The sequence below is a fragment of the Cotesia typhae genome, unplaced genomic scaffold (genome assembly GCF_013202065.1).
Source record: "Cotesia typhae breed Kobodo isofemale line unplaced genomic scaffold, CoteBio_Ctyphae contig_5, whole genome shotgun sequence".
Lineage (NCBI taxonomy): Eukaryota > Metazoa > Arthropoda > Insecta > Hymenoptera > Braconidae > Cotesia > Cotesia typhae.
In genome coordinates this window covers 10,506,358-10,528,931 of record NW_027423757.1, presented here as the reverse complement: position 1 = coordinate 10,528,931, position 22,574 = coordinate 10,506,358, and the positions used below count along the sequence as shown (strand labels likewise).

General features: G+C 28.7%; 7 protein-coding genes across 13 annotated transcripts; 5 read left to right on the top strand and 2 right to left on the bottom strand.

Moving 5' to 3' along the window:
- Positions 1–2: 2 nt before the first annotated feature.
- On the bottom strand, positions 3–4,843 carry Arf51f (ADP-ribosylation factor 6). Of its 2 annotated transcripts, XM_074248994.1 has the most exons (6): positions 4,688–4,830; positions 4,595–4,615; positions 3,872–3,993; positions 3,683–3,786; positions 3,359–3,557; positions 3–2,617 (listed from the first exon to the last, which is right to left on the bottom strand). In XM_074248994.1, the coding sequence occupies exons 3-6, from the start codon at positions 3,951–3,953 to the stop codon at positions 2,475–2,477; spliced, it is 528 nt and encodes a 175-aa protein (XP_074105095.1). In that variant the 5' UTR covers positions 3,954–3,993; positions 4,595–4,615; positions 4,688–4,830; the 3' UTR covers positions 3–2,474. The 2 variants fall into 2 exon arrangements, with proteins under 2 accessions (XP_074105095.1, XP_074105094.1); XM_074248993.1 differs by lacking the exon at positions 4,595–4,615 and having other exon boundaries at positions 4,688–4,843.
- Positions 4,844–5,329: 486 nt separating this feature from the next.
- On the bottom strand, positions 5,330–11,283 carry Clc-c (chloride channel protein 3). 6 transcript variants are annotated; one of them, XM_074248989.1, is made up of 12 exons: positions 9,731–9,846; positions 9,358–9,576; positions 9,096–9,284; positions 8,844–9,021; positions 8,383–8,732; positions 8,153–8,314; positions 7,783–8,070; positions 7,540–7,722; positions 7,265–7,479; positions 6,600–7,160; positions 6,107–6,484; positions 5,330–6,037 (listed from the first exon to the last, which is right to left on the bottom strand). In XM_074248989.1, the coding sequence occupies exons 4-12, from the start codon at positions 8,932–8,934 to the stop codon at positions 5,947–5,949; spliced, it is 2,319 nt and encodes a 772-aa protein (XP_074105090.1). In that variant the 5' UTR covers positions 8,935–9,021; positions 9,096–9,284; positions 9,358–9,576; positions 9,731–9,846; the 3' UTR covers positions 5,330–5,946. The 6 variants fall into 6 exon arrangements, with proteins under 6 accessions (XP_074105090.1, XP_074105087.1, XP_074105088.1 ...); XM_074248986.1 differs by lacking the exons at positions 9,096–9,284; positions 9,358–9,576; positions 9,731–9,846 and adding exons at positions 10,930–11,055; positions 11,128–11,283; XM_074248987.1 differs by lacking the exons at positions 9,096–9,284; positions 9,358–9,576; positions 9,731–9,846 and adding exons at positions 10,930–11,055; positions 11,241–11,264.
- Positions 11,284–12,555: 1,272 nt separating this feature from the next.
- On the top strand, positions 12,556–14,390 carry Idh (isocitrate dehydrogenase [NADP] cytoplasmic). Its single transcript, XM_074248992.1, has 2 exons — positions 12,556–12,767; positions 12,975–14,390. The coding sequence occupies exons 1-2, from the start codon at positions 12,753–12,755 to the stop codon at positions 14,184–14,186; spliced, it is 1,227 nt and encodes a 408-aa protein (XP_074105093.1). The 5' UTR covers positions 12,556–12,752; the 3' UTR covers positions 14,187–14,390.
- A 106-nt stretch (positions 14,391–14,496) lies between these two features.
- Positions 14,497–16,993, top strand: LOC141531279 (rRNA N(6)-adenosine-methyltransferase ZCCHC4). Its single transcript, XM_074248991.1, has 4 exons — positions 14,497–14,639; positions 15,101–15,645; positions 15,717–16,413; positions 16,482–16,993. Exons 1-4 carry the CDS (start codon positions 14,573–14,575, stop codon positions 16,976–16,978), a joined length of 1,806 nt encoding a protein of 601 aa, XP_074105092.1. The 5' UTR covers positions 14,497–14,572; the 3' UTR covers positions 16,979–16,993.
- Positions 16,994–17,009: 16 nt separating this feature from the next.
- On the top strand, positions 17,010–18,004 carry LOC141531282 (neurophysin 1-like). Its single transcript, XM_074248995.1, has 3 exons — positions 17,010–17,454; positions 17,512–17,716; positions 17,796–18,004. The coding sequence occupies exons 1-3, from the start codon at positions 17,326–17,328 to the stop codon at positions 17,906–17,908; spliced, it is 447 nt and encodes a 148-aa protein (XP_074105096.1). The 5' UTR covers positions 17,010–17,325; the 3' UTR covers positions 17,909–18,004.
- A 424-nt stretch (positions 18,005–18,428) lies between these two features.
- On the top strand, positions 18,429–20,464 carry LOC141530486 (pre-mRNA-splicing factor RBM22). Its single transcript, XM_074247611.1, has 3 exons — positions 18,429–18,678; positions 18,768–18,821; positions 19,177–20,464. Exons 1-3 carry the CDS (start codon positions 18,625–18,627, stop codon positions 20,323–20,325), a joined length of 1,257 nt encoding a protein of 418 aa, XP_074103712.1. The 5' UTR covers positions 18,429–18,624; the 3' UTR covers positions 20,326–20,464.
- A 484-nt stretch (positions 20,465–20,948) lies between these two features.
- On the top strand, positions 20,949–22,506 carry Bc10 (BLCAP apoptosis inducing factor bc10). Its single transcript, XM_074247880.1, has 2 exons — positions 20,949–21,236; positions 21,397–22,506. The coding sequence occupies exon 2, from the start codon at positions 21,482–21,484 to the stop codon at positions 21,722–21,724; it is 243 nt and encodes an 80-aa protein (XP_074103981.1). The 5' UTR covers positions 20,949–21,236; positions 21,397–21,481; the 3' UTR covers positions 21,725–22,506.
- Positions 22,507–22,574: the final 68 nt, after the last annotated feature.

Genomic DNA, 22,574 nt, shown 5'->3' with positions numbered 1-22,574 from the left:
AGTAATTTAAAAATTTTGTTATTTATTGTTTTCTTTATTTCTTTTTTTTTTTTTATTGATTTATCGAAAATAGTGACATTAAATATCGCGATTACACATAATACACGATGGTCCGTCTGTTATTGATTCATGATTTTTTAGTAAAGTAAAAAAGAAACTAGATGAACGTGTGAGAAAAATAAAACAAAAGTAGAAAGATATATATATGTAAAATATAAGAATAATAGTAATGATAATAATAATAGTAATAATAAAAGTGTTATAGTACGAAAAATAATGAAAATTTTCGACGGGTTGCTTTTTTTTAAATTACAAACAGTGAACTAAAATATAATTTACATAGAACGTAAAGATAAGTTTTCAGTCGTTACTATACAGTACACTTGTTCTTTTTTTTTTTTTTTACTTTTTTCATTAATTATAAGTATAATATTGAGGGATCGTATAAATTGACCACAAAAATGGATTAAAATTTACATTTTAACATTAACTAACTGTCGACTAATTTCAAAAGCAATACTGAATTGTTAGTTACAAAATATTAATATTTATTATTATTAATTTTATTTATTCTCTGTAAAACAATTAGTCTGAAAATTTATAATTGTACGATATTGTTCACAAAAGCACAATTTTAAATATTTGATTAATCATTTATTTCAATTGGCAACATTTATTAATAATTATTATTTTATTAATAATAAAAAATATTGGAATTATTTTATAATTCAGTGAATGTTTTCGATGAATGACCGTCTAAAAATGGTTTAATTTTTTTTTTTTACTTTTATACTACGGAATGCAATTGCAACGTTGCTTTGGCAACATCAAAGAAGATACGTATCCGCTCCCTATATAATTCAATTTATTTAATTCCTACTTAATATGAACACTCATATATTGATCAAAAATAATCGTAATAATAATAATAATAATAATAAAATATTTTTTTTTCTTGTTATGTTCATTTAACGTCGCTTGTGATTTTGCTCATGTGCTCGTTAATTTTCTTTAGCTGTTATGACATGTACAAAAAAAAAAATAAAGTGGGAAAAAAAATTCTGCTGACAATTGAATAAAAAAGATTCAATATTTTTATATTTTTAGCAATTAAAAACATCTTGAGCGTTAGACATACATAATAATTATAATTATAATAGTAATAATAATGATAATTCAATTCAATTATTTGCAGAAATTTTTTTATCCATTATAACTAAATCGTCGCGCCGTTGTATTTTATTTAAATTTACTATTTCATAAAAAAAAACTATTTTAATTAAGCTTTATAATTTCATTTAGCTTTTATAAATTAAATTTAGTGGCGATTTATTTTTTTTTTTAAATCGATTCATCATAATTATTATTATTAATATAAATTGATTGACAATAAGCCACAGTATCATTTAATAATTAAATAAATAAATTCCGTTGTTGGTATTTATTTAAATTGCTATAAATGATTTTTAATAATTATTACTTAAAACTAAAACGTAAATAACGTTTGCAAGAAGCAATAAATTTTTACATCTCATTGTTACTAACTTTAGCGCAGAACAAAGCTCTTGCTAATTTTTAAAAAATATTTAATAATATAATCGCAATTAAATCAATATTTTTATTTATATATAATTGTAAATTTTTTTTTTTTTTTTCAAACTGGCTTTAACTTGTGAACATCGTAATACATATTTAAAAAAATTACAAGTACTGCCAATAAAGGATATTATTTTTTTTTTTTATATATAAATATAATTTTTAAATAATAAAAAAATATCTTTTAAATCAATTGAACCTGCAAAAGCTACAAATTGATATTGCAAAAATTGTATTAAACTATTTTACAATAAAAAAAATTTTTTATAACGTTCATAAATGAAGTTACAGATTTTATCAAGTGTTTTTTTGCCATTAAATTTGTTCCGATTGTTTTTTTTTTTTTTTTTTTTTTTTTTTTTTTTTGAATTTTTATATAATAATTATTTTTTAGAACAAAAATCATTATCTTTGATAAACCTCGGGTATAATTATACAACGAAATAATAAAATAAAAAATAATAATAATAAGAGATAGAACCGGTAATTTTGATAAGAGAGACATTGGTAGCTCATTGTTGAACGATAGACCGTGTGAATGGGGATGTCTATCTAACAACTAAACCCACTCTCTCCTTTTTCTCCCTCTTATTCTTAAACTCTCTTTCTCTATACATATATTATTGAAACAAGCCATTGTACATTAGATTCACATTCCATCACGTTCGTAAGTAAGTAATGAGTCTCAACATTGTTGGCATAAGGTAAAATCACATGGCAGGCGTGTTGTATATGTTGTTGCTGTAGTAGTTATTACTTTACTTATTATTTTTCTTTATCATTATCTTTTTTAGTTTTTTTAGTTTTTTTTTAGTTTTTTTTTTTTTTTTTTTTTTTTTTTTTTTATTAACCACGAGGAATAAAGACTAACTAATTATTCATAATTTATGATTACTAGTCAACCAAGTAAGGCCTTCGTAAAGTCCATCCCCCGTCGTGGCACATGACGGCTGAACATACCAATTTCTATCTCGTATTCTCGTTAAGCCCAGTTTCTCTTGTATTTCGTGTGGCTTCATTGCTACAACATAATTTAAATTCCATTTAATGCATTATCTAATAATTAACTACTTTCTTACTAATTATAAACTAACTACTCGCTAATTACTTTCACTTTCATCAGCTTGAAATGACTCTTAAAACGGAGCTAGCGATAACTTTTCCGTTTTACTTTCCACAAACGTTTAAAATTTATATTAAACGGTTGATCTATTAATTTTTACACGGAAAAAAAGTAAACTAGTAAATAATAATCGATTTATAATAAGTAATGATCGACTGGAATAAATTGCCATTTTAAAAAGTAAAATTGAGATATTAACAATCACTTTATAATATTTAAAGTATAATAATTAAAAATTTTGACTTTGATATTCATCATTTCGTACCTCGAGAGAAAAAAAAATTTCAGATAGTAGCTAGTATAATCCAGATATCACGTAGTATAATCTAGATTATAATGAGTATAATCCAGATATCACTGAGTATAATCTGGGATGATATCCAGTGACATCTTGTTCTTTCCGTGTACTAATCACATTTTCGATAATAAATTATAAATTGTGGTGGCTTTTACACTTTCTACATTAAGTTTTGTAATATTTAAATTTGTGCCACCCCGATGTCCGCAATACTGTTTCAAACTATATAAATCAACCGGAATCCGAGTAAATTTTACAGTTTACTTTTTTACGTGTACTCTTCATAGATTGATAGTAATGTTTTTTAAATTAATCTAATTGAAATAAAAAATATTTATTACCATTAGGAAGATCTTGCTTATTGGCAAATACTAATATAATAGCGTCACGCATTTCTCTATCGTTGATAATTCGATGCAATTCTTGACGAGCCTCGTCAATTCGATCACGATCTGCACAATCCACTACAAAAATAAGTCCTTGTGTTCCGGTATAATAATGACGCCAAAGCGGGCGTATTTTATCTTGACCGCCCACGTCCTACAATTATTTGTTTTAAATTATTATTATTATTATTATTATTATTATTATTATTATTATTATTATTATAACCATCATTATCATAATTTTAAACTCATAATAAATTAAATTCACAATAAACTTACCCAAACATTGAATTTAACATTTCTGTATGTTACTGTTTCGACATTAAATCCTACTGTTGGTATTGTTGTGACAGACTGTCCAAATTTAAGTTTATATAATATTGCTGATAATAATTATTAAGGAATAAAATTGATTAAAAATGTTAATTTATATATTTATTTAATTATTTAATTATGTAAAAAGGATACTAGTTTTTCCAGCTGCGTCTAATCCCAACATAAGGATGCGCATCTCCTTGTTGCCAAATATTTTTGACAAGAGTTTGCCCATCTTGCCTGCCGGCTCACCAATTTATCTATACACACTTCACCTATATCAGTAACAATTATTATAATTAATATATTACATCATTATTATTTATATTTATACACTTAATTGATATAAGACTGTATAATATGATTAATTTACTCGTTTATATAATTTTATTCACCGTAACGTATTTTTTAATTTTATTAAGTCAAAAAAAAAATAGTAGTTGCTGTTTCACAGCTAGATTTAATTTGAGGTTGTAATTTAAACTGTGAAATCAATCATAATAATGATAATGATGATGATGATGAAGATGAGAAATAGTGTGAATTAAAAAAAATGTTAGTATCGCAGAAATATGAGCCGATTTACTGAGAAAAGAATTCCGTGGGTTAGAAAAGGTTAAGTTGTCGTTGGTTGATGGCGTCCAATAAAATTTTATAAATTTAATTTATATAAAAACAACCCAATAGCTGTTATAGTAATGGATAATTTACTGTTTAGGTAATATAAATATTAAACTCGTTGTGTATGATGTAGACATATGTAATAGTGAAAAATGTGATGCATAAATTCTGGTTAATTTAAATGACAACGAGGACATCCTGGGACACCGTCGGGTAACAGTATTTTATAAAAACCGCTAACACTTATTTTATAACCTTTCAAATCGTCCCGTGTGGCTGGTGAATAAAAAATATTTTTTAGTTTTTAGTTTTTATATTTATTAAACAAAAATTAATCACTCAACTCACCAAAAAGCATCTACACCGAGTGAGTAATTTATCATCAACAAACAGGAACATCACAACACATTCTCGCGATCATTTACTATGTAACTATAATGTGCATCAATGACACACTGGATATTGCTGGTTTACTTTATGCTAGGCTGAATATTCTACTTCAATTCTATCCAACACCCAACACAACTGCGTCCCTGCCCCAACACACCAACACCTACATTCACTATCGATTGTCGCTACTCGATAGCGAGAAGTCGATGTTGCAATGGGAGAGTCACTAATTTTTGATGACACTGAAGTTGACAGACATAAAAAATATTTTAAAAATTTTATGGCAATTAAATTATTATTAAAAAATTTCACATGTGAAAATTAATAAAAATTACAAGTGAAAATCTTTAGAAACACTTTTTTATTGTAATTGATTTGTTAAAAAAATTTTTTAAATTGACAGCTGACGGCTAACTTCAGTATTATACTTTTTGGCGGGTTTTCAAATAAATGCATGATACTGAAGTCAGCTGACAAAAGTTGACTTTTTTAATTTTTGTAACAAATCAAATTTAATTTTAAAAAAATCAGTACTGAAGTATTATTTGCTTTGTATTAATGTCAATACTCTGTCATAATTATGACAGAAAAAAATCAATGTATGATTTAATATTATATTTATTTAATGGACAATTTTTGTTGTAATTATTATGTACAGTTTTCCAAATATTACAATAGAATACGCAATTAATATTTAATTATTTATAATTAGTATAACATGAAGAATAATAATATTAATAATAATGAAGAAAAAATGTATGTTTACTTTTGAATTGCGAGCACACCTGTACACTCATTAATTACTTTATCATATCTATATAATTGTAGTCATGAATAACGCCTAATAAATTGATCAAGTTGGACGAAATTGTTTCATAGCTCATAGTGTCTAAAAGTATAAATTTCTAGCTCTCGTGATTTTTTAATTAAATAATAATTACTGCAGAATACTTGTTCATATGATTTTAAAGTAACTAACTAATTAATTAATTAATTAATTAATATCATCGCTATATATTTATGTCATTAATAATCAATAGATGACTTTAGTATGAAATAAATATAAAAAAAAAAAAAAAAAAAAAAAAAAAAAAAAAAATGAAATCTTAAGGAAGTAATATTTCCTAGAAGTGTGATGTAACGATGAAAAAAATAGAGATTTAAAAAATTTGTTCCTTTTTTACATGCAAAATGATTTTATGAGGTAAAGATAAGTTTTAATTAAATAAAACTGAATTGGGGTCTTCGTCATCTAGCTGTTTCACGTGTCGTAAAACATCTTTTTTCGTAATCACTCCCAATAGTCGTCTGTAATAATTTAAATCAGTATTATTTTAATGACTAATACAATCATTGTTAATAGTATTAAATACTTACCCATTGTGAGTTACAAGTGTTTGACGTAGACCTAATTTTCTAAACATATCAACGACTGTTTCCATCGGAGTTTGATCAGTAATAGTAATAGGCGCCATATCTAGTATTTTCTTCAATTTCAAAGGCGTTGATGTATGAACTGGTAAATTATTACCACTAGTAAAGATAACTAATGACTGCCTCGTTATACCGTCCATTATTTTTTTAGCATTGGCGATAGCTAGATTTAAATCACGCCGTAAAACGAAACCCACAAGATACTGTGACTCTTTGGATACTATTACAGGGAATCCATTATGTTCAGTTTCTTTTAAAAGATTCTCTACGTCCTCGACGGTCATTGAATCTTGAGTTAATACGTGTAATGTTTCATTACGCCTGCAAATAAATAAATTAATATAGTAATTTTTCCAAAAACCAAATCAGAATGTAGTAGACCAAAAAAATAATTTTTTTTTTTTCATTTATTTAAAAAAATTAAATTAAAACTCACTTGGGCTGCATAACATCAGCAGCAAGTGTTGTATGCTGAAATTCGTCTTTGCTGTCCAAAAATGGGTATCCATTGAGTCCAATATGCGCGTCATATATTCCCTGTTTACCGAGCGCATCGCCAACCCATTTACTAGCCATAGCAGCTGCCATTAGTGGAACAATATATCTTACTCCACCGGTCAATTCAAACATTATTACAACGAGAGACACTGTCATACGTGTAACACCTCCCAGTACAGCTGCTGCACCAACCATAGCATATAAACCAGGTGTTATACAATCAGTGCCGATAGTACACTCTTCGCTAAACATCCAAATATGAGGATAATTATATGCGAGTTGTTCCATTCCAATACCAACAATTCGTCCGACAATTGCTCCAAGACATAATGACGGTATGAATAATCCACATGGTACTTTAATACCAAATGTGAATATTGTCATGACTAGTTTCATTATTAATGTCAGTACTAAAAACCATACGGCTTTGTAAACTCCTGGTTCAGCTCCAGCAGTTTCAATTGTTGAATTGAAATTTGTAAAATTTCGCTGATAGTCACTGAAAATTTTTTTTTTTTTTTTTTTTTTTTTTTTTTTTTTTCATATTAAATTAACTATGAGTCGAACTTGATTACTAAATTATCAAAAAAATATTTTGCTTACCACAGCATGTCACTATTTGATACACCACATTTTCTGAATAGTAAGTATATCAATTGACTCGTACTCATTTTTGTATACGGGTTTGGAAATGCAATCACTGCTGTTATTACAGTTACAACTAAAACTTCAGTGACTGGATATTGACCAAGCTTTGACGTTTTTCGATAGCGACACCAAAATAAGTTCGCTTTGATGAATAATGCTGCAATTACTCCCTGAAATATGATATATTTAATAATTTATGGTTTAAAATTAGTACAGTAATAATAACTTACTCCAATAATTCCAAGCATTACAAATGGTATTAATTCAAAAAATATCCAGGGTTTATTGTACTCGACGTAAAATAATACCGAGTGTTCGTTGCCAAATGGATTAATTGAACGTAATACGAAAGCTGCTATTAAGGCACAAAAGAACGATCGCCATAATGTTTTCAGAGGAAAGTAATAACTCACCTAAAAATTATGATATTAATTATTAATTATTAAATATTAAAATATTAATAATTGTCTTACTTCTTCAAGACTGAAAAGTACACCACCAATCGGCGCTCCAAAAGCAACAGAAACACCGGCAGCTGCAGCGGCTGACAAAATTTCTCTCTTCTTAGCCTCATTTCTTCCGTACTTTGGAAATAAGTAAGAAAATATATTTCCTATACAACACGCAATGTGAACCATTGGGCCTTCTTTACCCAAACTCAATCCAGCAGATACTGAAAGGATTAGACCAACTGACTTGATTATCAGCGTCCATTTACCCAAGTATCCACGAATAATAAAACCACTGAGTATTGTTTTTATCTGTAAATATATTAATTAGAATTTAAAAAATATTTTATTTATTGAAATTATAGTTCATTTAGGTATAGATAAAATTACAAACCTCTGGAATACCAGAACCACATGCATAAGGAGCAAACATCCTGACAAGAGATGCAGATAGTGATGCAAATAGTAAAGCCCACGCTATATAAAAGAAATAAGAAACTATATAATGTCCTGCGCCTTCTTTTGACTGGCCGAAAATTTCAGCCCACTCCATCCACTAAAAATAAAAATAAATAAAAATTTTTTCTCTGTTGAAAGTTATTTTTTTCTTTATAATTTAAATACCTGGGAACAATTGCCATCATCAAAAATCGAATCACTGTAACTCCAGCAACATTGCTCTTTATTTAACCAGAAAGCACCGGGACATATACCGAATTTAAGGTCAGTCATCCAGGATGCTCCAATATCAACAACACCAGCAGCGACTCCAGTAAATAAGCCGACTAAAAGAACACACAGCCATCCAGACCATGCGTCGTGGGCTCCCTTAACAAGGTCCCAAATAGAATCGTGTTTTTTCTTTATGATATACCGATGTCGCATCCGATCTCGTGCAATATCTCGCTGCCAATCGATCGTATGAAAATCCTCATATTGGCCAATTCCTGGGATGTCATCTGCTTCTGCCGAAACTGTTCAACAAATGGGATAAATCAATAAATTAAATATTAATTATCTATATTATTCAGAAAATAAGAAAAATTTTATTTCCCGGATAGCCATAAATATTAATTAATACTTACAATGAGATGAGGCATCATCTAAACGTAAGCTACGTTCTAGATAAGCATTGTTTCCAGTGTTGGAACTAGCTTGATGACTCTGATCATCCATATCGTCTTCGCTGCTCAAGCTTCCAGCACGATTTAAAGCACTGCTTCTCAGCCGAGCGTCACCATTACCATCAAGACCATTCGTTGTCTAAAAAATAAATCATCATTTTTTTTAATAAAATTCAATAAAAAAAAATTTTTTTTCAATGAAATAATATTTACAATTGTACGTAATTACAGCATGCAAGTACGTAAATTAAAACAAACCAGCCAATCTTAAATAAACATATTTTTGTAGGTGAGAAAGCGTGCAGAGGGTCATTATCAATATAAGAAAAAAAGAAATTGAAGAAATAATAATAATACATATTATCAGCAATGAAAACAATAATCTAGTGTTTAAAAAAATATCTGAAAATAATAAACATAACAATAAAATAATAAATGCGTTGTCTAAAAAAATTATACAGGTGTTTATTCTTACTTCTGGTATTAACCGCTGACTGCTGATATCCCCAGCACTCGAGCGGTTTTTAGTCAATTTTAATTCGAGATACGTGGTGTTATTTTATTATTATTTATATCATTAAATAAAATTGTTATTTTATTTTTTTTTTTGTTTTTTAGTAGTCCAACTTAATTTAAATACACCTCAATCCTTAGTAGTTTAGGTAAATAAATAGTTTCTTCAGACAGTTTAATTCTGGAATAGGAGTTACATAAATGTTTGTCTAAGTTAGGTCACTAGGAAAAATACAGAAGCATAGCAAGTATTTAGACGTCTAGTATAATTTATTACAGCAATCATCAATTGTCTCATAAATAATTTCATTGTACATTTAAATTACACTAGTTACCTGAGCAGCTGAAACAGAGTTGTAGGTCGTACCCAAAACAGCAGAAGAAACAGCAATATTATGACTAAAATTACTCAGCGATGATGTACCTTTCAATGGAAACTTCTCCATATCATTTCCTTGATCTAGTTTACAGATAGGGACAAAGAATTTTATTTTTACAGCGTGACACATCTAACGGCTAATTTTTAAATTAAATAATTGTCAAACCAAGTCAACAACCGAGAGCATATCAAATAATACTATTCCATTTAATAAATATTCAATTGGCTACGTAGCTTATTAAGATATGACAAACAGATAAAAATCTTATCCAGATTAACTAGAAGAATTATGTATTATTGTTTGTGTTAAATACATTAATTGATATTGTTATTATTATAAATCTTGACCAGACCATCTGCACATGTCAATTGTCATTCAATATCGGTTAAATATTTCGATTCGCAATTATGATACCCTCAAAGTTAATTAAACTAATATTAGCCGACAGCGAAAAAATTTAATTTTTTTTTTTTTATTATTCGAATTACCAATAAAAAAATATTTTTTAAAAATTGCACGTAAAGTTTTTCAAATTTTTGCATGTGGAATTTTTTCGTACTAATTTTATTTAAAAAAAAAAAAAAAAAAAAAAAAAAAAATTGTCAGCTGTCTGCTAATTTCATTTTCATCAAAATTAAGTTAGCCGAAATTAAAAAATTAAAAAAATTTTTTTAATTGAAAAAATAACAACAAAAAAAGAAGAAAAAAAAATTGTCATTTGTAAAAAACTTTAAAAACAGTTAGTGCAATTTTTAAAAAATATTTTTTTGTTTTATTTAATTATTAAAAAAAAAAATCAAAGAAATTCAAAACGTCGGTTAACTTTAGTATCATCAAAATCAATTGATATCTTGACTGGCATTATCAGAAAATACTACCTAAATTAATTAAAACTCAATTTTAACAGATTAAAAAAAAGTTACTCAGCTGATTACTGGTATTTTAAATGTCCCTTATCCTCAATCATTTTTTTTTACAAGTATATCATGATGTAAATGTGGTTAAGTGTATCATGTAGATTGAATTACCTTGACCATGGATATGATAGCGCATTCATGCATCACGTATCATGGGTACGTGTATTTATAGATAGATCAATTTGACACATCCCCGCGATATTTCATTTTCTTCAATTACACAAATCTTCAACTCACCATTTCTAACGTCGTATGCTCTTGATAGTCCTTAATATCACTCGAAAACATTCAAATTTGACAGATTAGTTCTTCTCATAGAATTTTATACATTCATTTTAGATAAATTTTTACTTTTCTCCTGACCTGGAATTAATAAATTTTTCAGGTTAATAAACGCTCCAATTGTTGTAAGTTCAACGTGAAAAGACGACATACGTTTCAACACACAAATGACTTATTGTTGAAAAAAAAATGTTGATCATATAATATAAGTTTTGTACGTGCCAATCTCAGTGACAGATGGAAACACATACAAATTACCTACGTACCAGTACGTACAAGTATTGCACAAAGCACTTGGGAATTAGTGGGTGGAAAAAATGTTGTTTTTTTTTTTTTAATTTATTGCTAAAACATTCTTCAATAGTTTGACAGCTTCTCTTTGTCGTATCATTCATGAAAATGTCGCTTTAATTCAATCACAGCGCCATTGGAAATATTCGCGACTATCCCACTGAAGTTAACAGATATTAAAAATTTTTTTAGCAATTAAATTATTACAAAAAAAATTAATTAAAAAATTCCACATGTGAAAATTAATAAAAATTACAAGTGAAAATTTTTAGAAGCATTTTTTTATTGCAATTGATTTGTTAAAAAAATTTTTTAAATTGACAGCTAACTTATGAAAATTAAGTTATCCGACATTAAAAAACTTTGATAATTTATTTTATTGCAAAATTATTAAAAAAAAATTTCACGTGTAGAAAATTTAAAAAATTACACATGCAATTTTTAAAAAATATTTTTTTGTTATAATTTAATAAATGAAAAGGAATCAAAAAATTAAAAACGTCGACTTACTTTAGTATTGTAGCTAACTTCAGTTTTATCGCGACTGACCTGCCATCTGTCAGACATTTAAATAAAATGGCGCGAGTTATTTTGAATCTGTGGGAAAAAAAATTGTGACCCAGTTTTATCAATGGAATAAATTAAAATGTCAATAAATATTACAAATAAAATAATCTGAAGATATATCCCGTTATTTAATTTTTTTATTTTCATAAAAATATGAATTAAATTGATTAATTGTTTTTATATTTTTTAGGTCAAGGTTAAAATATGTAATTGCAAAATAATGAATGGAAGTGATTAAGAAATAATAATTACTTGAAAAATATTATTATTATTGTTATCAATAACAATAAAAATGAGAATTTCACAAGTTGGTAAGATTTTAAAATTAAAAAAAAAAATTGATAATTGATAAAATTAAAACTTATCAATTTTATTATAGCAATCAATTATCACTGAGAACATTCTAGTGCTATTAATAAGTCAATAAGTGAATAGGTAATTAGAAAAATGTCTATACGAGGTTAAATAGGAAATCAAAGTCTCGTAATTTTAATATTCTAATTTAATTCCAATGGACATATTTACAGGAATTTAAAAAGTATGTGTGTTGTGTTGATGATCGTCGGTTTCAGTGAGGAAAGGGACGTAACCAGTTACCATTGAAGCGAAGTGGGGGTTTGACTACGTAACAACGAGAGACAAAATGAGCAAAGCAACAATTTGTTGAAGCAAGAGAGAAACAGTCGCACCGGCAAAGTAGGTTGTGGAGGTAGTGAATTGTCATGTCTGTCTTTCTCCGTTGCCGCTTGATCAACACCAATTTCATTCGCCCGACAACCTTCTTATCGCACTCGAGTAATACTTTCCTTGACAAGAGGACTTTGAACACAGAGCAATCCCAACGCAGGTCTTTGCTTCGCTGTCCTGATCGGTGCTCAATTACACAGTTAGTTAGAACATTCAGCTGTACTTCAGTAGCCATGGCTAAAATCAAGGTAAATACTTTCTCTATTTTATTTTAATTTATTAAAATTCCATTAAAATTTACAATAATACTGCCAAAATAAAATAATAAATCTATATTAAAATTCACAATCTCAAATTATCATCTGACTAAAAACGACGCAACATTTGTTTACTTTAAGTGACGTGTATTATTATGTTGATAAAGCTAACGACATTTTATTTATCTTTATTGCCAGGCGGGGCCAGTAGTGGACATCTTGGGCGATGAAATGACTCGCATAATTTGGGAGTCAATAAAAGAAAAATTGATCCTTCCCTACTTGGACATTGAACTGCATGTCTATGATCTTGGTATCGAGCACCGTGACGCTACGTCAGACCAAGTGACAATAGACTGCGCAGAGGCGATCAAAAAGTACAACGTCGGCATTAAGTGCGCTACAATAACTCCAGATGAGAAGAGAGTGGAGGAATTCAAGCTCAAGCAGATGTGGAAGAGCCCCAATGGAACTGTCAGGAACATTTTAGGCGGTACTGTATTCCGCGAAGCAATTATCTGTAAGAATATACCGCGTCTGGTCACCGGGTGGAACGAGCCGATTATTATTGGCAGACACGCCTACGGAGATCAGTACAGAGCCACTGACTTCGTGGTACCAGGTGCTGGAAAGCTGGAGATATCATGGACAGGCACTGACGGAAATAAAATCCTCCACACTGTCCATGAATTTAAAGGAGCTGGAGTTGCTCAAGCTCAATTCAACACTGATGACAGCATTCGCGACTTTGCGCACAGTTCATTTGAGTACGCTCTTTCCAGAAAGTACCCTCTGTACTTGTCTACCAAGAACACAATTCTCAAGAAGTACGATGGAAGATTCAAAGATATTTTCCAGGAGATTTACGAAGCTGAGTACAAGAGCAAGTACGAGGCAGCTAATATTTGGTACGAACATCGTTTAATTGATGACATGGTTGCCTACGCGATGAAATCAAACGGAGGATTTGTTTGGGCGTGCAAAAATTATGATGGAGACGTGCAATCTGACTCGGTTGCTCAAGGCTTTGGGTCTTTAGGTTTGATGACATCGGTGCTGCTGTGTCCCGATGGCAAGACTGTTGAAGCAGAAGCTGCTCATGGAACTGTCACCAGACACTACCGCCAGTACCAGCAGGGAAAAGAAACTTCTACTAATCCTATTGCTTCTATCTTTGCTTGGACTCGGGGACTTCTTCATCGGGCTAAACTTGATAATAATCAAGCTTTGAAGAACTTTGCAGAGACCCTTGAAAAAGTCTGCATTGATACAATCGAACAGGGCTTTATGACCAAAGATTTGGCGATTTGTATCAAGGGTATGGATAAAGTTAAGCGGTCAGATTATCTTGAGACTTTTGAATTCATGGACAAGCTTGCAGATAATCTTAAAAAAAGTCTTGGGAAATGAAGCCAAAGGTCGGCTGGGTTTAAATATCATCTATAGTTCATGTATACTTTGTTTTTGTAAGTGTATGTAATTTTTTAAATTTTATACATTTTTAGAAGATTTTTTATCATTCCATTTTTATGCATTTTTATCATGTGGCAATATGGCAAAGAAAATATATTAATTTTAATATATTAAATAAATAAAGATAATATAAATTAATAATTTAATTGTTTAAAATTTTTTTAATAGTAATTAGTTACCTTCTGTACCGATCCATTTAAATCCTGTCTTTTTTATCAACTGAACAAGTGTGTAAGAAAAAAAAAAAAAATATGTGGTCAGTTTTCTGTTGATCCACGTGCTCTCAAATATTTTTAAAAGGTTATTGTTATTAAATTGTAACAATGGAAGTAGAAAGTAATATTGAATGTTTTTGGAGTGATCTTAAAACTCACCCAAAATGTCCTCACGGTATTTTATCATAAATTAATTTTTTATTTTAGGCTAATGGATAATAATCACAATAAAAATGATGACATTGAATGATACTAAAGTTAGCTGACATTTTTAATTATTTAATTTTTTTTTTTAATAATTAAATTAAAACAAAAAACTATTTTTAAAAAATTTCATTTATAGTTTTTGAAGTTTCTTACAAGTGACATTTTTTTTTAAATTTTTTTATTACAATTTTTTCAATAAAAAAAAATTTTTAAATGTCGGCTGACTTGACAATTTTTTGATTTTTATTTAAAAAAAAAAAACTAGGTCTAGAAAAATATTTTAACAAAATCCCATTTATAATTTTTTAAAATTTTTGAAGATGAAATTATTTAAATAAATTTTTCTTGATATAATTAATTTGTTAAATATATTTTAAAATTACCAGGTCTTTCAATTTTAGTATTATTAAAAATGTTATTTTTTATTAGGACCAACTTTATTATTTGCAATGCGTTCTAAGGATGATCTTAAACATTTTTACGCTTGCTCAGCCTGCCGAGACCGAAAGCTGTGTAAATTTTATTTAAAAAAAGACGGAGAACTGTCAGAAAATGAGAAAAAAAAATGGCAAGCAGAAATTAAAACATACAATCAGATGTATAATCACCAGAAGAGTTACATACGATTCCATGAATTGCTTTCTGAGCAGCCTGAAAGAAGAGCGTATTGTCATACGTGTGAAAAATTAATTTCAGTTAATGAAATTTCTAAACATCCAGAGCATGAAATTATCAAAAACATCTCCAATGACCAGATGTGCAATCCTACAACTCTTTTGAAACCTCGTACTGACTCTAAAAAGGAGGCTCAGTATTTATTTTCAAAGAAAGCGACTTCTGAAATTGTCGATTTGTTGATAAATCTTGGAGCCAAGCATGTTTTGTGCACTGGAGCTCCTAGAATTCATGAATATATTTCTCAAAATCATGAGGATAAATTGTCTAGTCTTTTGCTAGACTTTGATGGAAGATTTGTGAGTAGTATCTTTTATTTTATAATTTATTTTTATCAATTTAAATTTAAAAACTATTTTTTTAATTGCAGCATGATTTCTTCGGACCTCTGAGCTTCTGCTGGTACAATCTGTTCAATCATCACTTTTTTAATAAAGAATCTCAGTCTGTATTCAAGGATTTCATGACTCAGAACAACGGAAAAGACATTTATGTGGTATGTGACCCACCGTTTGGTGGTAGAGTTGAACCTATGTCGCAAACTATAAAAACTATCAGCGATTTACATAAAAAATGGAATGGATTGTCTCAAGATGATGAACTGAAAGTAATGTTATTTATGCCATATTTTATGAAATCAATCATACAATTTAAATCAAATCCTGCTGGCGTGGATGGTGGTTTGAAAGAATTAAAAATGGCTGAATATAAAGTTGACTATGACAATCATACCTTGTTCAGTTCTGGGTCTAATGGACGAAAGTTTGGAAGTCCTGTTCGTATTTTTACAAACATTCCGCTCAATTTGATCAAACTTTCGGAGGATGATGGATACAAGTACTGCAAAAGGTGCGATAAATGGGTCGGTGCTGAAAACAAACATTGTAAAAAATGTAAAGCTTGTACAAGTGAAGACGGTAGACGATACAAGCATTGCAATATTTGTAATCGCTGTGTTAAACCCACTTGGAAACATTGTCAAAAATGTAAGCGTTGTGCGCTCGAAAAACATTTTTGCGGGTCAAAACCCAAAATCAGTGGCCATTGCACTGAATGTAATAAGACAGGTAATTTTTTTTATTTATCTATTATTTTATCTTAATAATTTAGATTATTTTATTTATTTCTTTTTTAGATCATGTTAGTAAAGACTGTCCAGAAATTATTGGTACTGTGAATGACTCTTCAGCTAAATCATCAAAGAAACGAAAGGCTAGTGATAATAATTCAATGAAAAATAATAAAAAACAAAAATTGAATGGTCCAGATACGATTGAGGTGAAGAAGAATAAGAAGAAGAAAAATAAAAAAGTAGAAAAACATGAGGAGGATGAAATAGTTGAAGAAGAAACACATAATGAAGTACAATTTACCAAGAAGAGTAATTTAAATAAAGCCGAGAAGAAAAAATTAAAAATCAAAGGTGTAAAAGGAGAAATTACTGAAACAGGCAAAGAAAATGGACACGTGAAAGATAAAACAACGAATAGAGAAAAAAAAGGCGATGACAATTCTAAAGTGAAGAAAAAAAAGAGGAGTTTAAAAGAAATAGAAAGCGGTTCAAAAATGATGTTACATAAGAAAGTTAAAAATGTAAATTCAAAGTTAAATTTGAAAAAGATTAGCAAATAAAATTTTTTAATAATATATTGTATGTTTGTTATTCATTATTGTAAATCCCGTAGCTATTATACAATGACGTAGAGCATAAAATAATATCTTTATATGCCTTTAAACTTAAAAAAATAATCTTGAGAGTGCCCTATTGTGAGTTATGATCCCGGCATTCTTGTAGTGAACGTTTTTAGAATTTTAAATAACTAATTGTAGTGAAATGTATAAAAACCTTGGCGCTCTTTTGGTTTTCAACAGAATACTTTCTTCCACCGAATTTGCAGCAACGAAAAATTTAGTGAGCTGCTAATAGTTATCAAGGCTCTGAAAAGAAGAAAAAAAAAAATAGTAAATTTTATCGAAAAATGATGCATAAATTTCTGCTGGTATATTTTTTTATCACTTCTAGTTTCGCGTGTCTTATTACTAACTGCCCACGAGGAGGAAAACGCGGAGAATCTCCATTACTATCAATGCCAAGTTTGATAAAAGAGGTGAGTCTATGAGTTTTGTAATAAGATGTAATTAAATTAATTAATTAATTGTTCCAGTGTTCAAGTTGTGGACCTGGAGATCAAGGACAATGTTTTGGACCTCATATTTGCTGTGGAGCGTCTATTGGCTGCTTCATCAGAAGCCCAGAAACTTATAAATGTCGTAAAGAAAGTCTTTACTCGCACCCTTGTGTCTCTGGTTTTGCAATGTGTCGGGATAATACTGCTAGATGTGCCGCCAATGGCATTTGCTGCTCTCAAGGTAATTTTTAATTTTAATTTCTTTGAAAATCATTTGATATAATTTAATGATTAAAATTTTAAATTGATTTCATTTGCAGAAAGTTGTTTCTTGGATTCATCATGTAAAATTGGATATGAATTTTTGAGCGACCGCAAAATTGATCAAGAATTTCCAAGGCTAATTGGTGAAAATTACCAAATGATAAATTAGATCATTTTAACTACCAAGTTACTAAAAAAACAATTCATAAAAATATGTACTTACTTAGAATATACTGTAAAATGATAACGCCTCATAAATAAACTAAAATGCTGCTATAATTATAAATTTATTAATTTTACTTATTTACCTTTGTTAAATTAAGACAACTTTATGAAATTAAAGTTAGATGAAAATTAATTCAGCAGAAATTTTATGATTGTAAGATTTTTTTTAACAAATAAATTAAATCAAAGAAAACGAGAAAAAAAATAATAAAAATTAAGTTTATTGAAAAAATGATTGAAAAAAAAATTTTCATTATTTTTTTTTTTTTTTTTTTTATATTAATAAATATTTATCAATAATATAATGTATTTAATTAATAAAATTATATTTTACAATTTTTAATGTGGATGTAAGTTGAAAGATTCCGCCAGTTTCAATAGAGGGCGCAACAAAAATTACGCGCCACCTAGTATCAAGAAAGCAAATCACGTGTTAACTTGTGACGTAATAAAGATGGCGGAGATTAGAGGAAGGAGAATAATAAAAGAGAATAAAACACAACATAAATGAAAAGTGAATCTATTTGTATAGTGCGACGCAGCTCGACGTATAAATATTTTAATTAACAAGCTACAAGCTTGCTTAGGAAATTTAATTAATATAAAAATTAAAATTATTTTTGACTATAACAAGTAAATAATTACTTATAAACATTAATCATGGCGATGTCAAAGACTACAAATACATATAACAGACAAAATTGGGAAGATGCTGTAAGTATAACCTCTTATTTATTACCTCGACTATTTTATTTCATCGTGAAATTTTTCATTATTATTAACTGTAATTTTTTGTTCTCCAGGAATTTCCAATTTTATGCCAGACATGCTTAGGTGATAATCCTTACATAAGAATGGTGAGTAATTTTCTAAAAAAAATTAATAATTAATTTAGCAGATATTTAAGAATTTTTAGAATTTTTTAACAAATATATTGCAAAAGAATGAGCAAAAAATACTGACATAGAAATTAAAAAAAATCATAAATTCAATTTTTTAAAAATAATTTTTCAGAAAAAAATTGTTTATTAAATAAAATTAAAAAATTAGCAAAAAAAAAATAAATAAAAAAAATTGGCATGTAGAAATTTAAAAAATGAAAAATGCAATTTTTTTAAAATTATTTTTTGGAGCAAATTTTGAAGGTTAAAAAAATTAAAAAATTATCTAATGACTGCTAACTTTACTATCAAATGTTAAATTTATTTACAGACCAAGGAAAAATATGGAAAAGAGTGTAAGATTTGTATCCGGCCCTTCACAGTGTTCAGATGGTGTCCTGGAGCAAGAATGCGTTTTAAGAAGACTGAAGTTTGCCAGACGTGCAGCAGATTGAAAAATGTCTGTCAAACATGTTTGCTGGACTTGGAGTACGGGCTGCCCATCCAGGTACGTGATGCAGCGCTCAAGGTCAAGGATGACTTGCCACGTTCCGAAGTGAATAAAGAGTACTACGTCCAGAACATAGACAAAGAAATAGGTAACATTGACCCAACTAGTCCAGCAGGAGCAGTGGGTAAATCAGCAGCAGCAAGTGACTTGTTGATGAAGCTGGCCCGAACAAGTCCTTACTACAAGCGAAATCGCCCCCACATTTGTTCATTCTGGGTGAAAGGAGAATGTAAGCGTGGCGAAGAGTGTCCGTACCGTCACGAGAAACCCACAGACCCAGACGATCCACTGGCTGACCAGAATATCAAGGATCGTTATTACGGAGTCAATGACCCGGTTGCCGACAAGTTAATGCGCCGGGCAGCTGCTATGCCAACTCTTGAGCCACCGGAGGATAAATCTATCACCACTCTCTACATCGGCGGTCTCGGTGACATTCTGACGGAGAAGCAGCTCAGAGATCACTTCTATCAGTACGGAGAAATTCGTTCCGTGACGATGGTCCCTCGTCAGCAGTGTGCCTTTATTCAGTACACCCAACGAGCAGCTGCAGAACTGGCTGCCGAGCGCACGTTCAACAAATTAATCTTAGGAGGCCGACGATTGATTATTAAATGGGGAAGATCTCAAGGGCGACAGACAATTTCTGCCGTAGAAGCGACTCGAGAGATGTTGGAGCCTGTTCCTGGACTCCCAAAACCGCTGCCTCCGCCCGAGAGCTTGGGCAACAACTTCTTCAATCTTCAAGGTGCTACCGGTATCATGCCTCCGATAATAATTCCACCGCCTCCAGTGGCTCCGCAGTTTTTGTTCCCGTCGCAGATTGCGACTGCTGCTGCTGCTGTTGCTGCTGCCAGTGCCGCCACACCGATATTCCCTCCTGGAACTGCCCCCATTCATTATCCCAGCCAAGATCCGTCAAGAATGGGTGCCAGTCAAGGGATAGGAAAACCTTGGCCTGAAGATTAATTTAGTTTTAATTGTATAAGTTTACTTTCAATATTTATTAATCAAATATTTGTAAGATTTTTAAATTTATCAATTTATGTTTTAATATTATTAAATGTATTTGTTTATAAATAAAATTTATGATATTATAAACAATTAATTTTGTTGTCACAATTAATTTAAAAGATATTTGATAGTTTTAAGAATTTTTTTGATAAATAAATTATAGTAAAAAAGTAAATAAAAACAAATAGACATGTAGAAATAAAAAAAAAATTAAAAATACTTTTTTTTTGTCAAATAAAATTAAAAAATGGTTAAGCGACTGCTTTTCATAATTTTGTTATAATACTAAAGTTAGCCGACGATTTTAATTTTTTAATGATTAAATTAAAACAAAAAAATATTTTTTAAAAATTGCACTTACAGTTTTTAAAGTTTTTTATTAGAGAAAATTTTTTCAATAAAAATAGAATTCTAAAAAATTTTAAATGTCAGCTAGCTTAATTTTCATGATCTTAAGTATTTTTTAAAATTTAACTAAGATCTAATTCATAGATGTCGCTAGTTGAAGTTAACATCTGTGCATTTAAATACCTACAGCAGTTAAATAACAATAAATTTAAGGTTAGTCATTTAAAATAAGACCATGGTAAAGGTAATAATTAACATATATATTTTTTAATTTTATTGTTACTCATTGTTATTGTCATCAGTCTTCCGTCATGATATTTTTATTAAAATAGTTCATTTTAATATTTTAAATTCTTGTTAACAAAACCAAGTGGGAAATGCTTTGATTAATACTTGAAATATTTATATGAAAAATAAATGCTGAGTTTAGTGTCAATAAAAAATTATTGATAGCTGTAATAAATTGTCATAGTGTTTGTTTAAACAATTAACTTGCGCTACACCATGGACATCACAAGGTATCAATTATGAAACATTATATATATATATATATATATATATATATATATATATATATATATATATATATATATATATATTGCATAGATAAGCATGCATGATTTATAAAAAATAATCTTGAATTTAAAAATATTAATTATTTTTTTTTTGTTTTTTTAGATATAGGTGATAATGATTAACCGATAAAAAATAAAGTTCCAAGAGGTTATAATCAGGGAGATAATTAAATAATTATTAGGGAAGGATGTATTGTCTACAGTGGCTGATACCAGTTTTGCTGATTCCAAAACCAGTGAATCCTGCATTGCTTCCAACTCATGTCATGTTTATGGTACTTTATCTTATAGGATTTTTCTTGGAAAGAAGGCCATGCATTATCTGCAGCTTGGTATTTTTTGTTGCTGTTTCATTAATTTGTTACAGTGGTTTTGGTAATTGTTTATTTTGGAGTAATAATTGCGATTTAATAAAATGTGAGAGTGAATAATAATTTAAATTTGTATAAATTAAAAAAATTAGGATCAAATCCAATAATGTAAATTAAAAGTTATTTAATAATGATAATCTATGAACAATTGACCGTATCAAATAATTTATACAATGTACATAAGTATGAAAGTATTGAATCGTGACAAATATGTAGATATAGTATTTAATACCCTTGGTGCAATTTTACTCAGTGATACAGTAGCCAAAAAATATTCACTGTAAATATTGTAATAGCACAATTAATCATGGCTAGTTTATAATTATTAATTGGTACCTGTGAGTGATGCGTAAGAGCGACAATGATTATTATTTATTATACCCATGGCAATAATAAATATTTATAGATGCTAATTATTAAAACTCACTACTCATAAGATACAATTATAATTATTTAACTTTAAAGTTATTGTATCACAATATGTTACCTGGTTGTTTACGGGTATAATGTAATATTGAATATTTTTTTTTATTTATTACTGACTACTGCCTTCTTTGATAATTTATCACGACACACTTTCGTAGTTATGCATTTTAAATAATGCTTATAATTATTTACATACGACTATTGTATATTATGTACATGGTATTAATAATTAACTAAAAAAACAAATTATTTTTTCTATTATGCCTAATTGCGATGTTAAATAAAATAATATACTCAATTATAAATATTTTTAGTAGCGTAATTTAAAATGCAAATAATTGTCAAATTTTTTCTATATTATAATTATTAACTATTAATTAATCATAAAAAAAAATATGATAAACGCTAATATTCAAGTGTAATGACGGATAGTTATATAAGAAATAAAATTATTTTTTTAATAAATTTTTTAATGTAATTCTTA

Bases quoted from the DNA above. Each gene is read 5' to 3' on its own strand.
- Arf51f (XM_074248993.1), bottom strand. From the start codon at position 3,953: ATGGGCAAACTCTTGTCAAAAATATTTGGCAACAAGGAGATGCGCATC. The intron at 3,787-3,871 runs GTATCCTTTTTA...AATTATTATCAG, and splicing joins AGACGCAGCTGGAAAAACTA to CAATATTATATAAACTTAAA. The intron at 2,618-3,358 runs GTAATAAATATT...ATTATGTTGTAG, and splicing joins TAAGCAAGATCTTCCTAATG to CAATGAAGCCACACGAAATA.
- Clc-c (XM_074248984.1), bottom strand. From the start codon at position 10,828: ATGCGCTATCATATCCATGGTCAAG. The intron at 7,723-7,782 runs GTAAGACAATTA...CATAATTTTTAG, and splicing joins TACTTTTCAGTCTTGAAGAA to GTGAGTTATTACTTTCCTCT. The intron at 7,480-7,539 runs GTAAGTTATTAT...ATCATATTTCAG, and splicing joins TAATGCTTGGAATTATTGGA to GGAGTAATTGCAGCATTATT.
- LOC141531279 (XM_074248991.1), top strand. From the start codon at position 14,573: ATGGAAGTAGAAAGTAATATTGAATGTTTTTGGAGTGATCTTAAAACT. The intron at 15,646-15,716 runs GTGAGTAGTATC...TTTTAATTGCAG, and splicing joins TAGACTTTGATGGAAGATTT to CATGATTTCTTCGGACCTCT. The intron at 16,414-16,481 runs GTAATTTTTTTT...TTTCTTTTTTAG, and splicing joins CACTGAATGTAATAAGACAG to ATCATGTTAGTAAAGACTGT.
- LOC141531282 (XM_074248995.1), top strand. From the start codon at position 17,326: ATGATGCATAAATTTCTGCTGGTATATTTTTTTATCACTTCTAGTTTC. The intron at 17,455-17,511 runs GTGAGTCTATGA...TAATTGTTCCAG, and splicing joins TGCCAAGTTTGATAAAAGAG to TGTTCAAGTTGTGGACCTGG. The intron at 17,717-17,795 runs GTAATTTTTAAT...TTTCATTTGCAG, and splicing joins TGGCATTTGCTGCTCTCAAG to AAAGTTGTTTCTTGGATTCA.
- LOC141530486 (XM_074247611.1), top strand. From the start codon at position 18,625: ATGGCGATGTCAAAGACTACAAATACATATAACAGACAAAATTGGGAA. The intron at 18,679-18,767 runs GTAAGTATAACC...TTTGTTCTCCAG, and splicing joins GACAAAATTGGGAAGATGCT to GAATTTCCAATTTTATGCCA. The intron at 18,822-19,176 runs GTGAGTAATTTT...ATTTATTTACAG, and splicing joins ATAATCCTTACATAAGAATG to ACCAAGGAAAAATATGGAAA.
- Bc10 (XM_074247880.1), top strand. From the start codon at position 21,482: ATGTATTGTCTACAGTGGCTGATACCAGTTTTGCTGATTCCAAAACCA.